Genomic DNA, 16048 nt, shown 5'->3' on the forward strand with positions numbered 1-16048 from the left:
AACTGTTAATGTAATATTCCAGTATATTTTTTACACAGGGAAAATATGTGGACAGGTCTACACACTGGTAACCTTGACTTCAGTCAACATGGAGAAGTTAATTTAATAAAAAGAGAGAACAAATAATAAAATACATTAGCTGGGATTTATTTTTTTATTTTTATTGTGCCTCTATTGACATTAACATGGAAATATATATATATATATAAAAAACTACAATAAAGCAAAAACAATGATGCACAAACATCTGAAACATTACTAAACACAAGGGTTTTACTTCACAAAATCTGTTTCACTAGTTATTTCTTCTTTCAAGTTAACAAACTCAGATCAATGCTATGGTTTGTCAAAATATCTACAACTGTATGCATGTATGTAATACATTAAAATAAAACTTTGATGTAATGTAAATGTAACAAGTACTTTAATGTACTTAGAAAGAGACAGAGATTCATATAGTTCAAATTCTTGTATATACCTGGCTTTATTATATTTTTATTATTATTAATGTTTTCTATTGTAATGTGTATTTATTCCTTATTTAATTAACAGTATTTTACCTAACTGTGTATGTTTTCTTTCTTTCTTTGTTTAGTTTAATAATGTAATATTTGGAGTTTTATATAGATACCTTGGATATATTTAGAAATATTTAGTGTTTTATTTAAAATGTATTTAATTTAGTGGAATATTTCTCGAGCCTTTGTGACAAAAGTAATTTCCCCCTGGGATAAATAAAGTAGGTCTGATTCTGATATTGTAAACAGACAATATTTGCAAATATATAATAATAATAAAAATTATTATTATTTTCATAAAATAATTATATTTTACAGAGGCATTTTTTTCGGCCACTCATTGGCTAATTCCGTCACGTGACTAGTGTTTCCGCATCAACATGGCCGCTGAGGATCTGCCATCGGAGTTTGACGTCGTCATTTTGGGCACAGGTAAACAATAACACACCAACAAACAAACAGCCCTGCCCGCCCCAGGTGAGCTTCACCTTCTGACTGCAACTTCCGGTCCGGCTTATTAATAAACGCCTTGTTACGTCCATCATCCAGCCCCGCCTGTTAGCTAGCGGCTAACGGACGCATTGTTTCTAATGGGAGTGGCTAGCAGCTAACAGACGGACAGCAGAAGAAGAACAGACCATACATGATGACTGACAGCAACCATAAGTGTCCCATTTATTACATTTTTAAATCATTCTGTGATAGATTAGTGTCTGTAGTTTGATTTAAATAATTATCGTCCAGTATGTATTTATTATTTAAAAGAACAGCATCAAAAACACTGCTGTTTGCCTATTTAGTAGATAATATTACATGATTAATTTGTTGTATTTTTTTAAACCTAATATATAATAATATTGTATATTATTATTATTATTATTATTATTATATACTTTTCCTGTTCATTCTAATCTGAATATTTGGATTGGAAAAGCTTTTAAAACCAAATGATCTTCATTAGAATTCTTCTTTATTTATCTGTTTTTGCTCCACGTTTCCCATCGATTGTCCTTCGCTCCAAAATCCAATAAATATCATCTAACTGTTTTTAATAATAAAACAATAAATTATTATCAGGCACACAGAGACAAGCTACAATGGCTTAATGTAAAGGATTTTCAATATCCGTGAGTGGTGAAATAACCCAAAGTTGGGGTCCAAAATAAAAATAAAGAAGTTGCATAAAGAAAAATTGTTTTATTTCTCAAGAAAGAGTAACATTTACACCAGACATAGGCAACTGGTGGCCCGGGGGCCACATGTGGCCCTCGGTCTAATGTTGTGCGGCCTGGCAAAACAAAATTGTAATTCATGAACTTGGAAGGTTTATGAAGCCCAACATACACAAAACTCCAGAAACAAAGAAAATCACAGCAAAATGTCAACAAAAGTACACAAAATGATAACAAAGACACACTAAACAACCACTTAAACGCAAACTGACGACAAAAATAACAACATATACAAAAGGACTTCAAAGACACACAAAATGCCAACAAAAATACACAAAAAGACAACAATAACACACAAAAAATATCACAAAAACACATTACTCGAAAAACACAAAAAGTCAGGGCTCGAGACTGCGACCAAAATGGTCGCATATGCGAGTATTTTTTCAGTTTGCGCGAGTGAAAATTGTATCTGGTTGCATCTGTGCGAGTGTGTATGGGTGACATTATTTTGGACTGAGCAGCTGAACGAAGCCAGACGTAACGAACCCTTCACTGAGTGCGCGCTCACATTGAGATCAGCAGTAAAAAGGAAGAACGCGCCGAACGCAGCGATAGAGCGTACGCGCTCCTCACAATCATCATGGAGGGACCAGAACTGATGGACTATGATGTCAGAACAGATGTTCAGCTGTGGTTCTCCCAGAGCAGGGGTCTGCAACCTGCGTTTCTGGGGCCTAATGTGGCCCTTTGACTCTTTTGCAATGGCTCCCTATAGCTTTAAAAAAAAACTATTGAAATAAAGTTATTTTTTACAGAGGCTATTAATGATTAATGACAAATAAAATCAAGATATAACAATTTGTTACCCTAAAATAAATCATGTTGTGCAATGACTCAGCACATTCCTACTTCACCTCCTGCAACATCTACAGACCATCAACTTTCCTGTGACTAACCTTAAGTTTTAAATCCCTGGTAAGAAACTAAACCAACACAAACACTATTCTGGAAGAAAATACAGATTTTATTTGTGTGGGAACAGATTCATTTAACCACCAATGTACAGGTTAAATATACATGTTTTATGTGTGGCAAGAAATTAGCATTTTTCATGTGTTGATCACATGATCATGTGTTATTAAGTTCAAGTTACTTTTTGTAGCATTTCAAATACATTAAATAAAAAAATCTTCTTTATACAACATTGTGTTCATATAAACTGAGATGTGTAAGAATTTGAAGATGAAGATACTGTTTTATTTCTTCATGTCAATTTATTTTATTTTAAACTGTTTTAAAATAAAACCTTATTTTATATAATTTTAACTGTATATAATTTAATACACTGTATTGTCTTCATAGAGAAGGTATTTTTGGCTCCAGGAGGACTTTTATCCAGGTGAGATGAGGTTAGGTGGTTCCTTGTAGAGTAAAGGTTGCAGACCCCTGACCAGGGGAAGAGGGTTAGGAGACCCCACTCTCAGAGCTGGACCCTCTGAATTTAATTCCATGGGGTGAAGCAATGCAGATGTTTAGTTGGTTATGCTACTGTTAAGTTAATTCAAGTACAGTATTTCTGCAAAATAAAAAAAAACAGAATACATTTAACCTGTTGTTATATGTTGCTGTTATTTCATTTTTTTATGTTATGTCTTCTTTTAAAATTATATAAAATAAATGACTTGTTTTTTCAGCCACTGCTTGTTGCAGAAAAACTTAATATTGACACTAAAACATTAAAACATTTAGCAAATATATCTGAAATCATTGTCAATCTTTACTTCATACAAAACTACGGTATGCCAGTTAAGTCAACTATTCATTAGCATGTGTGGCTATGCTGTACACCCCCCCCCCCCACCCCATCCCTGTTCAAAAAAAGGGTGCGACCAAATTTTGTGCTACCACTGGAAAAGTTAGTGTAGAGCCCTGAAAAGTTAATACAAATTTGCCGTATTGACAATAAAGTAGACAAAATGAATTCAAAAACACAGAAAATGTCTAAAAACTAAAAAATAACCAAGAAAACCCACACAAAACGACGACAAAGACAAAACTTATTGTTCTTTCTTGTATTAATGCTCAGATTGGACATTATTCTTAATGCTGACATACATGTTGATAATGTGGCCCTCGGATCAGGCGATCACATTTATTTTTCCTCTGTTTTATACTATAAATTAAAACAGACTTACATTCCCCTATGCAGTTATTGGCCAATGAATGTAGTATTTTTTTTTTTCATATTTCCAGAGTGTGTCACCAAAGAACCAATGCATAAATGTGACAAATCATTAGTGATGTGAACAGTCTATGTTCATAGCTCTAAGCTGATCACATTACAGGGAGCTGAGACATATGTTCAGTTGTTTACTGAAGAACCAAACATGTTCCAGACCCAAACACACTAACTTTTTTCCAATTTTGAGGAGCTGGCATATCCACCAGATAGGATGTATAGCAAAACATTTAGTATATTCTGAGAGAGTAGGTGGAGCTGTATTACTATACTAAATTTCAGTTTCATATGTGATGTCGTTCCTGAGATACTGGAAGCTGAAAATAGAAGAAAAATAAGGACGCACAGAAATCGACACATACCCTCCCTCACTAAATTATCCATATCTCAAAAAGTATTTATCTGATAAAACTAAATATTTACAGTGTGTCTATTGAATAATCACAGAACTTTTTATATCCTCCCTATAATAAAGTATTTCTTACCCTTCCTTAGGAAGAGCTGGTGATGGTCACAATTATGCAATTAAATAAATGCATTTATTTAATTGCAATAACAAAACATGTATTGCTGTCTTAAAAACATTGCACTTCTTGTAGTGTTGACTTTCCACAGCATGTGCAGACAACTTAAAAAAAAAAAGGATAATCACGGAACAATTGGTTAAAAATTGCAGAAAGTGTGTGAGCCATTTGTTGAATGATTGCTTTTTAATCAATAATTCATTGTAAATGATACCAAATTGCTTAACATGTGTTTTTATAGCAAGCGTGAATATCTTATAGTCATATTTGATCATATTGTCTGTAAGATCAATCAATACTGTTCACAGTGATCCATAAGGATTAGCAGTTTTTTATGATTTCTTCTTCTACTGTGTGTGTGTGTGTGTGTGTGTGTGTGTGTGTGTGTGTGTGTGTGTGTGTGTAGGATTGGTCGAGTCAGTGGTTGCTGCTGCTTGTTCCAGAGTCGGACAGAGAGTGCTTCACCTTGACAGGTGAGAACCAATCAGGTTTACCAGTAGTTATTATTGATTAATAATTGACCCAGTAAGTGTGGTGTTGTTTCCCTGTTTCCCCAGGAGGAGTTATTATGCTGCAAACTGGGCCAGTTTCACCTTTAATGGGCTGCTCTCATGGATTCAGCAGCAGCAGGTGAGCGCACACATGATTGGCTCATCAGTCAAGTGTGTTGTTACACTTTACGTGTGGGTGTTGGTAGGACGACACACAACCAGAGGAGACCCAGGATTGGTGCGATCTTTTGGAGGAAGGGGAGGAGCTAATTCAGCTGTCCAGCCAATCCTCAATCAGAAATCTGCAGGTGTTTACCTACACAAGGTAAAGCTACAATCATTCATTCATTCTTGAAATTATTTTCACCAACAAATGTCCTACAAAAACCAAGCTGATGATGTTTGCAGTAAAGAAGACGAGGTTGAGGAGGCCTCAGCAGATTCTGTTAACACCACAGAAGAAGAGCAGCACGGACCAGGTGAGACCAGGTGTGCGGTTGGTTCAGAACGATTGAGGTTTAACAGCTTCACATTATTTCCTGCAGCTTCTCAAGACGATGACTCGAACCAAGAGAACCTGGAGAACCACGAGAACCAAGAAGAGAACAAGGAAAATCAGGTGAACCATGAGAACCAAGAAGAGAACAAGGAAAATCAGGTGAACCAAGAGAACCAGGAAGAGAACCAGGAGAACCACGAGAATCAGGAGGTGAACCACGAGAGCCAAGAGGTGAGTAGGACTCATCATAGCCTTCAGCACATGGAAATCCCTGCTGAGGGCTTCTGCTCTCTAAATATATCCCCTATCTTCCAATCACAGGCCACCATCACAGAGGGGGCGGAGCCAGAGGCAGAACAGCCGCAGAGCCCTGCAATTCCGAGTCAATCAGAGCCCAGCAGGAAGAAGATCAGCTTTGCTCAGCTGGAAAAGGAGGGGCGTCGGTTCAACATTGACCTGGTCTCTAAGGTAACGCCAAAACACCGGTCACGTGACTCGTATTATTCGCTATGTTGGGATATCAGGTGACACCACTGCTTCTCCTCCAGCTCATGTATTCTCGCGGCTCATTGGTTGAACTGCTCATCAAATCAAACGTCAGTCGCTACGCTGAGTTTAAGAAAGTGTCCAGGATTCTGACGTATCGCAACGGTGAGGTGGAGCAGGTCAGTTTACCACAGAGTTTACCTTGTGTTTACCAGTGTGTTTACAGTGTTTACAATGTGTTTACATATTTACTAGAGTGTTTACAATGTGTTTACAGTGTGTTTACATATTTACTAGAGTGTTTACAGTGTGTTTACATATTTACTAGGGTGTTTACAGTGTGTTTACATATTTACTAGGGTGTTTACAGTGTGTTTACATATTTACTAGGGTGTTTACAGTGTGTTTACATATTTACTAGGGTGTTTACAGTGTGTTTACATATTTACTAGGGTGTTTACAATGTGTTTACAGTGTGTTTACATATTTACTAGGGTGTTTACAATGTGTTTACAGTGTGTTTACATATTTACAAGGGGGTATTTCATCAAACCTAGTTCAGGGTTAAGTCCAGGTTTAACCTGAGAGTCCGGCTCCGTTAAGCCGGGTTCTAACTGGAACGGCGTTTTCATCAAAGAGAAAACACCGTTTCCACAGTAACACAGTCCGTGGGTCCCAACCAGGTTTAAGCAGCAGGCTTGGCTTAAGCTGCAGACGCACTCTCATCATTATTAAAGAAGTCATTTAGTTATGCTAGTTAACAAGTTTCTTTTCACTAAAACTACTGAGTAGAAGTCTCAAAGTAACCATGACAACATAATGATGGCATTGTAACAACTGCAAGTGAGAACATTAAGGATAAAACACCCTGAGTTACTGACAATGCACAAAAATAAGAACATTTATCCTACTGTGTCAGTTTAAACACTGATCTGAACAGATTATATGAAAATAAAATGTCTGTGCATACATGAATATTGCAGTCATTACACACTGCCAATTATTCAAATATATAATAAAAAAAATTAAATAAAAAAATCACGACATCGTGAAATTGATTTTTTTCACAGTTTCCATGTGTTTAAACCATCAGTAATAAGGATGTGTGCTTATCCATGGCCTTTGTTTACCGCATTGTACAAATGTCCATTTATTGATCAGCGATTGATAATGAGAAAGCTTTGAATACAGAGAGGGAGGGGCTGTTGCTGTTCAGGGACAGTCACATGGCAGAGTGAAGGCTCCCCAATGACTAAAATACACTATAATGTTTAGTGCTGAGTTCAACAAACTATTAATCAAACACTAAACATGTCTCATAAATTACATATCATTTGATTGTGAGTTACAGCATATATTTTATTAAATGCTGACAGGTGTTAAAAACGTATCAAAGTCACATGATCAGTGTGTGATCACATGCAAGTTGTTTTCTGTGATACATTGACTAAATAACACCTTCTTTAACCCTTTACTACTTTTAAGATGTTCAAACCACAGAAACCTTTTTATAGTGTGTCCGTTCTTTATTCACACTGCTTAGTAACAGAGTGTTTACAGTGTATTTACAGTGTGTTTACAGGGTGTTTACAGAGTGTTTACATATTTATCAGGGTGTTTACAATGTGTTTACAGAGTGTTTAGTGTGTTAACATGTTTACAGTGTTTTTACAGTGTGTTTACTGAGTGTTTATAGAATGTTTACAGTGTGTTTACATATTTATCAGGGTGTTTACAGTGTTTCTACATTGTGTTTACATGTTTAAACATGGAAATAATGACACAAAAATAAACCCTCACCGACTTATTTTGGGACAGAATCATGCATTTCCACATTATTTCTCCCTGTAAGACGGACAATCTAAGTTTATCAAAATCAGACGTCTAATGTGTTTGTTAAATTTCATGCTACGTAATCTTGTGTAATTTCGAGTGCTTTTGGCGCTCTTTGACAAATTAGGATCAATAGTTAACACTGTTAACTGTATTAAGGATGTTAAGGCACAAATGTTTTTACCTGTTTGTTTATTTGTGGGCGTGTCCCTGGATGTTTACAGGTGCCGTGCACCAGAGCAGATGTGTTTGCCAGTCGACAGCTTTCTGTGGTGGAAAAGAGGAAGTTGATGCGTTTCCTCACTTCCTGCATAGAGGAGAAAGATGACCAATCAGGTGCACACCCTATACGTTTTCACCTGCTGAGGAAGCCCCTCCTCTTTCTGACCTAAACGTTGTCCTTTAGCCTACAACGGTCGGCCATATTTGGAGTTCTTGCGGGATCAAAAGCTCGGTGAAAACCTGCAGCACTTCCTTCTTTACTCCATCGCCATGGTAACTGAGGACACGCCCACCGAGGTAGGGCTGGCATCCACTCGTAACTTTCTGCGCTGCCTGGGTCGCTATGGCAACACGCCCTTCCTGTTTCCACTCTACGGCCTCGGAGAAATCCCCCAGTGTTTCTGTAGGTGAGGCCACGCCCACCTGTGACATGTGACCATCATGTGAGCGTCATGTGACTGTCATGTGACGGCCATGACTGAAGCCTGTTTGTGTTTCAGGATGTGTGCTGTGTTTGGTGGGATTTACTGTCTCAGACACTCTCTGCGCTGCCTGCTGCTCGACACCGCCACCAACAGGTAATCGCAAGTGTCCTGTCACCATGGTAACCATTTCACTGAACTGACTGCTGTTACTTTGATTTCACTTTGCTTTCACTGAGCAAAAAGTGGCCATCATTGTTCTGTCTTTTCCAGCTGTGTTAATGACAAAAAGGGCATAAAAACATGAAATATATTTAAAAAAAAAACTTTTGATTTATGGTTAGGTCTGAAGAAAAAATGCATATTTAGTTTTTTTCTCATTGAAAAAAATGGCAGAAAGGGTATAAAAATATAAAAGAAATACAGAAATATAATGAAAACTTTACAATATGGTTAGGTCTGGAGATGTTGAAAAGATTTGGTGGAAAAATGATATACAACATTTTTATGACAGTTTTATGAAGGATACCGTTTTTGGTACCTAAGCTCAAAGAGTGTAACTTTTTTAAAGGTGCCCCGAGGGTTAATGATGTTGATAAACACTAAGATTAAGACAATAAAAGGCTAAAAACAATGCTTTGTTAATACAAAACATAAGGAAATGTGTATTTGTTTTTGTTAACGAGGCGACGTAGCCACAGTGAGTCCCTTCAAAATGTGAGCACAGTTTTGGGGTAATGGGGTTGAAAGACTGTGAAATCACTTTAAATCTACTGTATTTTGTCATCGTAATGATTGTTGTAATTATTTTTATTTACAAATGACATCCACGTTAACAAAATATACAGGAACTGAATAAAAACAAAACACAATAATAACAGTGACAGTCAAGAACTAAACAAAAAACTAAATATGTTAAGGTTTCATTTATTCAGACAGATTTTTTCAGGAAATGTACTTTGAGATTTCTGGCCTGATGTTTTCCAGAGAAGACCATCGGTCATGTGTATTTATCTTTGTGAGTTTGAATCCTGGAAAGTAAATCAAATTTTAGATGGAGCTCATTGGTGACTAGAGCTCCTGAGGGGCCCTCACATGGTCTATGAGGGCCACCTGGTGCCCGCGAGCGCCGTGTTGGTGACCCCTGGTCTAAAGTAACTAAAGTTTGCCTGAAAGGCAGAACAAAATCTTTACTTTTATTCATTATTTTCTTCCAACCAAACTTAGTCTGACAAAACACAAGAGATGGAAAATCTAAATCCTGACCCACAATCAAATCCTCTGATGAAATCTGAAACATTTTTGTAAAAAAATAATGCTCACTGGTCACATTAGCAACATTTTTTCCCCCCCAAAAAAACAGTTTTTTCAAAGTGTTATTGAGTATGTGTAATAAATTATTACACGGGAAGCTATTGATTTTTTACAAGGTTAGTGATGACGTGACTGTGTCGCCATGACAACACACCTGTACTGCAGTGTCATTGTGCACTTCCGTTGTTTGGTGGAGAGAGATTTATTTGATTTATACGCTCCCCCTTCTAATGTGTGGGTTAGCGTTAGGGCGTGGGGAGTGCTTGGGGATTGGACCATATGGGAACCATAGCTTCAGGCTCCGCCCCCTTTTTCATTCAGGTGTAAAGCTGTGATTGACAGTCGAGGACAGCGAATCAGCTGCAGTCACGTATTGTTGGAGGAGAACTACGTACATGAGAGAAAGAATGTGGCCACGCCCCCAAGGTCAGACCCACCAATCAAATGTGATCACTTTTCAATGACGGACCTCAATCAGTGTGTGTGTGTGTGTGTGTGTGTGTGTGTGTGTGTGTGTGTGTGCGTGTGCGTGTGTGTGTGCAGGTTCCTCAGCAGAGCTGTTCTCATCACAGACTCGTCTCTTCATGGTAGTGACTCGGAGCAAGAGGTCGTTTACACACTTTGTTTACATGTTGACATGTTGACAACACTCTGAGCTCACTGACTCTGTTTGGGCAGGTTTCCATGGTGACAATCCCTCCAATCACAGAGGGAGCTCCAGCTGTGAAAATGGTTGAACTCAGTTCGTCTACAATGACCTGCATGTCAGGAACATGTGAGTCAAACACACGCACGTTCACACACACGCACACACACACACACACACACACACACACACACACACACACACACACACACACACACACACACACACACAGTTATTATGCCACTTGAAAAATATTGTCATATATCGTTACCGTTTTGATGCTTTTTTTTGTATGAATGAGGGACAAAGTCTAGATATATTCTTTAAATTCACACAGAAAGTTTACAATAAGTGAGAAGATTTGTTGAATTTACACTTGTGTATGTAGAATTTACCATAAATAAAATCTACTTTGTTTTTCTTATGTTCAATGTAAATAATAATACATTTACAATTAAATTGAATATTATTAATTCTGCACTGTACGTAATTTTCCATTTGAGCCCAGAAACCTATTGAATGAAATAATGTGTTAGAGATTCTGGTTCGTGATTGCAAAAACTGCATTTATTGTCTGTGTCTAAACATTTTGAGAAATACAGATTTATTGGATAAATATTTTGCAGGATTTTAATGTGATTTTCTTGAATCCTGTTGTTAACACAAAATTAGTAAGGCAATGTTCAAGCGTTCGGCCAATCAATGTTTGTAAAAAAGTTTCCCCAAAAGGCCGTCGCTTGAGGAAATATTTTCCTCTTTTCATAAAATGTATCTCGTATATGTTTGTTTGTGCACTTTCGGTTCATGATATTTAAACCATTTATCATTAGAAGGGATTCTACTCTTAGTTTCTTGAAACTCAAGATGAGTTTTCATTAGTTCTTTCATTAGTTCTCATTATTCAATAGCTGTGTTTACCATATTCAATTATTTGCTAGTAATAAGGAAACATTTGATGAAAAGGAAGCACTCGTAGCTTAGTAATGCCCCTTTAGAGTCAAAGAGATCACTTATATAAATAATACCTCCATCAACCCAGTTTTGTCTAAATATAGATTTCCTTCTGATCGTAATGTTTACGTGGGATGACGTGATGTCATGTTGGACTCCAGCCTGACATCCAATCAGATCTCTGAAAGGTGTTTCCTCTCTGGACAGATCTGGTCCACCTCAACTGTTCTTCTGTAAGCTCCGCCTACCAGGACCTGTCGCCGTTGATAACCACGATGTTCAGCACGCCAGAGTCACATGACCAAGGTAACATATCACTCAGAGACTTCCTGTGGAGTTGGGTCAGCTCTGCTCAGTGTGTGTGTGTGTGTGTGTGTGTGTGTGTGTGTGTAGGCCGTCCGTCTGTCCTCTGGTGTCTTTACTTCAACATGGAGGATGGTTCAGCGATGGAGGTTGAAGGTCATGACCTTCCAAGTAACGTCTACGTTTGTTCCGGACCAGATGGAGAGTTAGGACATGAACACGCCATTACACAGGTTAGTCACACACACGCATGCACGCACGCACACACACACTAACAATTGTAACTGATTGAAACTGTATTTGCAAGGTGAATACGTATTTGGCAATTTGAAAAAATTGGCAAAAATGACAACGAGTATCTGGATTTGTTGACAAGTTATATGTGAAACTGTATTTCTTGTGAAGTCATGAACTTTGACCTCTATTAATGTTGCTAGTGGGAGGTTATACAGTTTAGGAAAATGAAATAAAATACAAATTCCCCTTGATGTTTAAAAATGTAAGCATCAAAATTCTGTGATAATTATTTCTAGAGATTTAGCCAAATATAAGCCACACATTTCTTGCAATCTAGCAAATGTTGCATTTTTAGATGATGAAACATAAGAATTACTGTAATCTTTAACAATTCTTGAGAAAAGAATGTGGATGCATGTGTAACAAAACAACATAGTAACAATTTTAGTTGTTCATGTGGAAGACATCTATTTTATGTATTTTGTTGTTGAGTAATGGCTAGGGATGTAACGATTAATCGTAAGGCAGTTAAAAATCGATTCATAGGTATCAAGGTTCACATCGATGCTGTGAAAATTGAATCGCAGTACTTTTTTTAAGTATCCAGAAGTCATGGCGGCGGGCGAAATCTGCTACTACTTTCTTTCTGGCCACCTTCTACTCTTAAACATATTCATAAATGATTCCTTACCCCTTTAGCACCAAAAGAATATCTGTAATATTACGTGAATATCTGTAAAAGTCACGTTTTTCTATTAACCCTGTCTGCTAGCATAGCATCTCTTCTTCACTACACTTAGCTGCATGCCAACCGACCACTGGGTTACCATCGCCCTCTGCTGGTTCAAACAAATATCTGACGCAAATACAGTGCAGACTGTTTTTTTTTTTTTTTTTAAGGTCCAATTGTTAAGTCACAAAATACATTTTTAGTTGCACTTTTAAAAAAAAATAAAAAAACTATTATGCAGTTTTGTATTGTTTACTATGGAACCAGAATTTAAATGAATAGGCTTCTTCATTTGTATTATTTATTTCATTCAAGATTTATTTTTAGTTAAATTGCCTTGTTTGAATAGTTCATCAAGGGATTCTTTTGACAATGAAAAATAAAAGGAAAATAGTATAGTATTTTCTAGTTTGTTTTCCCCCAAAAAAACAAAGGAATATTTTTCAGTCATTTAAGTACAGTCCCATTTAGTAAAATGAATCGTGAATCGAATCGTATCGTGAACCCAGTATCGTGAATCGAATCGTATCGGGAGTTGAGTACATCGCTAGTAATGGCCCTTTATGTTGTACTTTTTACTAATTATATTGAAAATAATAATGCAGGAGAAACAGAAGACTGACCTGGACATGAATATGACCTTGGCGAAGGTCAAGGTCACACATTGAAAGATAATGTCGTTCAATGGTACCAGTCTGAGGCTGCACTGTATCTCAACTAGTGGCCAAGTTATAGGGGAAAAAAGTTTTTTTGTTTTTGTTTTGTGACGTCATGAACTTTGACCCCTACCGATCTTTTTCCTGGTAGCTCGTACAGCTTCGGCCCAATGAAATAAAACACTCCACTTGAGATGAGCTTTTCATAAATGTATGCATCGAACTGGTAGGATAAATATTTGCAGAGATATGGAAAATTTTGGTTTTCGATACTTGACGTTACCTTGACCTTGTCCAATCAGAGACTAATTTTGAAATAGTAGTAAAACACAATGTTAAATGTTTTAAATGTCATACATCAAATGATCAACATTCATGTCAGCATTTAGAATAACATAAGGCTACGTTCACACTGTGAGCCTTAATGCTCAATTCTGATTTTTTTCTTAGATCTGATTTTTGTTTGTCTGTTTACATAACCATTTACTGTAAATGTCACCTGTATCAGACTTCAGTGTAAACAGTTTGCGGCTCCGAACTGACCCGCATGCGCATTATCGCGTTTGTCTCCAAGTTTTCATGCAGTGGATTTTTTGTGTATTGTTTTTTTCTGGAGTTCTGTCATTTTGAATGTTTTTAGAGCCATTTAGTATATTTTTCTTTCATTTTGTGTGTGCTTGTTGTTGATTTGTGTATGTTTCTTGTCATTCTGTGTATTTTTGGAATCATATTTATATATTTTATAAATGTATTGTGTATATATATATAAACCTGTGAGAATACCACAACAGGCTACATGAAAAATAATGTTTTCTGATGCTGTTAATGATGAAATCTTGATCAATGAGCTTTATTTACAACATCTCAAAAAAAGGGAAACAACATAGAACTGAAAACTAGACAATTAGCCTGAAGTTCATGCTCATTCTAAGCAAAAACTCACAAGTGAATTTACAACAAATGTCCTTAAAAAACTTTTACAATCAAAGTAACTGTAAAAAACAGCGGAATCACAAAGAGAATCAACAATACTGTACATGCTACACACATTGTTTTTATTTCTAAAAATAGAAATAAACAGCACAGATGAAATGTACATGAAAATGACTTTAAGTTTTATAAGAACAAGAAGAGTTTTTTTTTTAACAAAATAACAAACATCAGGACACGAGATATTTGGAAAGTGTTTGTTTTTTAGTAACATACACTGTAACACCAAGCAGGCTTGGGCTAAATTACATTTTTCAATTACAATTACGTCTTCAATTATCCATGTCCAATTACAACTCAGTTATGATTACAGTGACCTGCGTTTTTTCCAATTACAATAAAAATTACATTTACTATTTTTCCCTTGAATGTCAATTACATTCTCAATTACTAAAATTATAATTTTAACAAAAAAAAAAAAATTCCCAATTTTTACTATAGCGTAATCTCAGAGAATTATTCCCAATTTTTCAAATTTGATGTCGTACGATAGCCTTATCTCAGAGAATTATTCCCAAATGTTGCCATTTTATGCCATATCGGACCAGCAGATATTTAGCATTTTATGCAATTCATGTGATTGGCTGTAATGTCCTAATTCGCTGATCCGATCAATGACGTCATTGTTTTGATTAAACTTTCTGTAGATGCTCTCATTGCATTGCTTTATCGTCTCATTTACACCAAAGAGTTGTTTGCTTTACGTGACACAGCTTTATTTCACTCACATTTGTGCATCAAGGTGAAAATGTGACTTCTTCCCCAGTCTACTGGCTCTGAAAGCGAGGGCAGCATCTGCTGTTGATCGTGTAAAGCCAAGCCTTATCTCAGAAAAAATGGCAATTTTTTCCATTTGTATGCTTTACTATAGCCTTACCGCTGAAATAATGGTTTTAACATTGTTATTATTTTTCATGCTTTACTGCTTATTCAACCCAGTTTACTTGAACTCATCATATTTTCACTAGTTTTTAGGTTCTTATGATAGGCTTATCTCAGAAAAGAAAAAAATATTTTATTTTCACATTTTCATGCCAATTATCAATTTCAATTACAATTAAAATTAGATCTTAATTGTGATGAATTATCTTCTACAATTGACCCCAACCAATCATCCACTGCATTTAGAAAGCAAACACGATCATAAATTGTTTATTACGACTCTGTCAGTAACCATGGTTTCCTATCTGTAGGCGGAGCTTATCTTCCATAAAATACTCCCTGAAGAAGACTTCTGTCCTCCAGCTCCAAACCCTGAGGATATTCTGTACGACGGAGGTTCTGCTCCATCGTCTGGGCCGGAGGAGGAACCGTCTCTTCAACTGGAGGTGTAGCCTCACCATCCACTGCAGTGCATTATGGGAACTTTGTTTGTTGTGCCTCATTAAAGATTCAACAGGAAGTGACAGAGAGGGGCTGGACTCTGATTGGAACACTGTTTTTTTGTTTTTTTAACAATGTAGTGTCTGAGTATTCATCACTAATAAAAACTTTGTTTGTTCCTCTGACACATTTTCTATATTTGGTTCAATGATATGAAACATAAATATTGTCTAACTGCATTTATTTTAGTAAAAAAAAAAAAAAAGTTTAAATGCATAAAAAAAATACCAAATATCTAGTAACTTAGTATATATGCACTCACATTAAATATTCAAAATATTATATGGTGCAACTGTCTGGCCTAGACTGCCGTTTATAAAAGAAACTTTAAAACTACTTTAAATCTATTCAAACTTACTTAGTTCTATTATAGTCCTGTGTAAGGTTTCAAATTATTTCTTTTTTCATTTCCATCATCATATTAATGCA

At 36.3% G+C, this 16048-nt stretch overlaps 1 protein-coding gene across 1 annotated transcript; it reads left to right on the forward strand.

The window, feature by feature from the left end:
- Nucleotides 1-884: 884 nt before the first annotated feature.
- chm (CHM Rab escort protein) lies at nucleotides 885-15744 on the forward strand. The gene is made up of 17 exons (XM_028466325.1): nucleotides 885-950; nucleotides 4863-4929; nucleotides 5014-5086; nucleotides 5154-5272; nucleotides 5356-5426; nucleotides 5493-5677; nucleotides 5768-5914; nucleotides 5995-6111; nucleotides 7990-8101; nucleotides 8172-8394; nucleotides 8488-8565; nucleotides 10045-10149; nucleotides 10267-10330; nucleotides 10402-10498; nucleotides 11528-11626; nucleotides 11714-11856; nucleotides 15430-15744. The coding sequence occupies exons 1-17, from the start codon at nucleotides 899-901 to the stop codon at nucleotides 15568-15570; spliced, it is 1893 nt and encodes a 630-aa protein (XP_028322126.1). The 5' UTR covers nucleotides 885-898; the 3' UTR covers nucleotides 15571-15744.
- The last annotated feature ends 304 nt before the right edge of the window (nucleotides 15745-16048 follow it).

The sequence above is a fragment of the Gouania willdenowi genome, chromosome 14 (assembly GCF_900634775.1).
Source record: "Gouania willdenowi chromosome 14, fGouWil2.1, whole genome shotgun sequence".
Taxonomy (NCBI): Eukaryota; Metazoa; Chordata; class Actinopteri; order Blenniiformes; family Gobiesocidae; genus Gouania; species Gouania willdenowi.

Bases quoted from the DNA above. Each gene is read 5' to 3' on its own strand.
- chm (XM_028466325.1), top strand. From the start codon at position 899: ATGGCCGCTGAGGATCTGCCATCGGAGTTTGACGTCGTCATTTTGGGC. The intron at 10,331-10,401 runs GTCGTTTACACA...CTGTTTGGGCAG, and splicing joins GTAGTGACTCGGAGCAAGAG to GTTTCCATGGTGACAATCCC. The intron at 10,499-11,527 runs GTGAGTCAAACA...CTCTCTGGACAG, and splicing joins GACCTGCATGTCAGGAACAT to ATCTGGTCCACCTCAACTGT.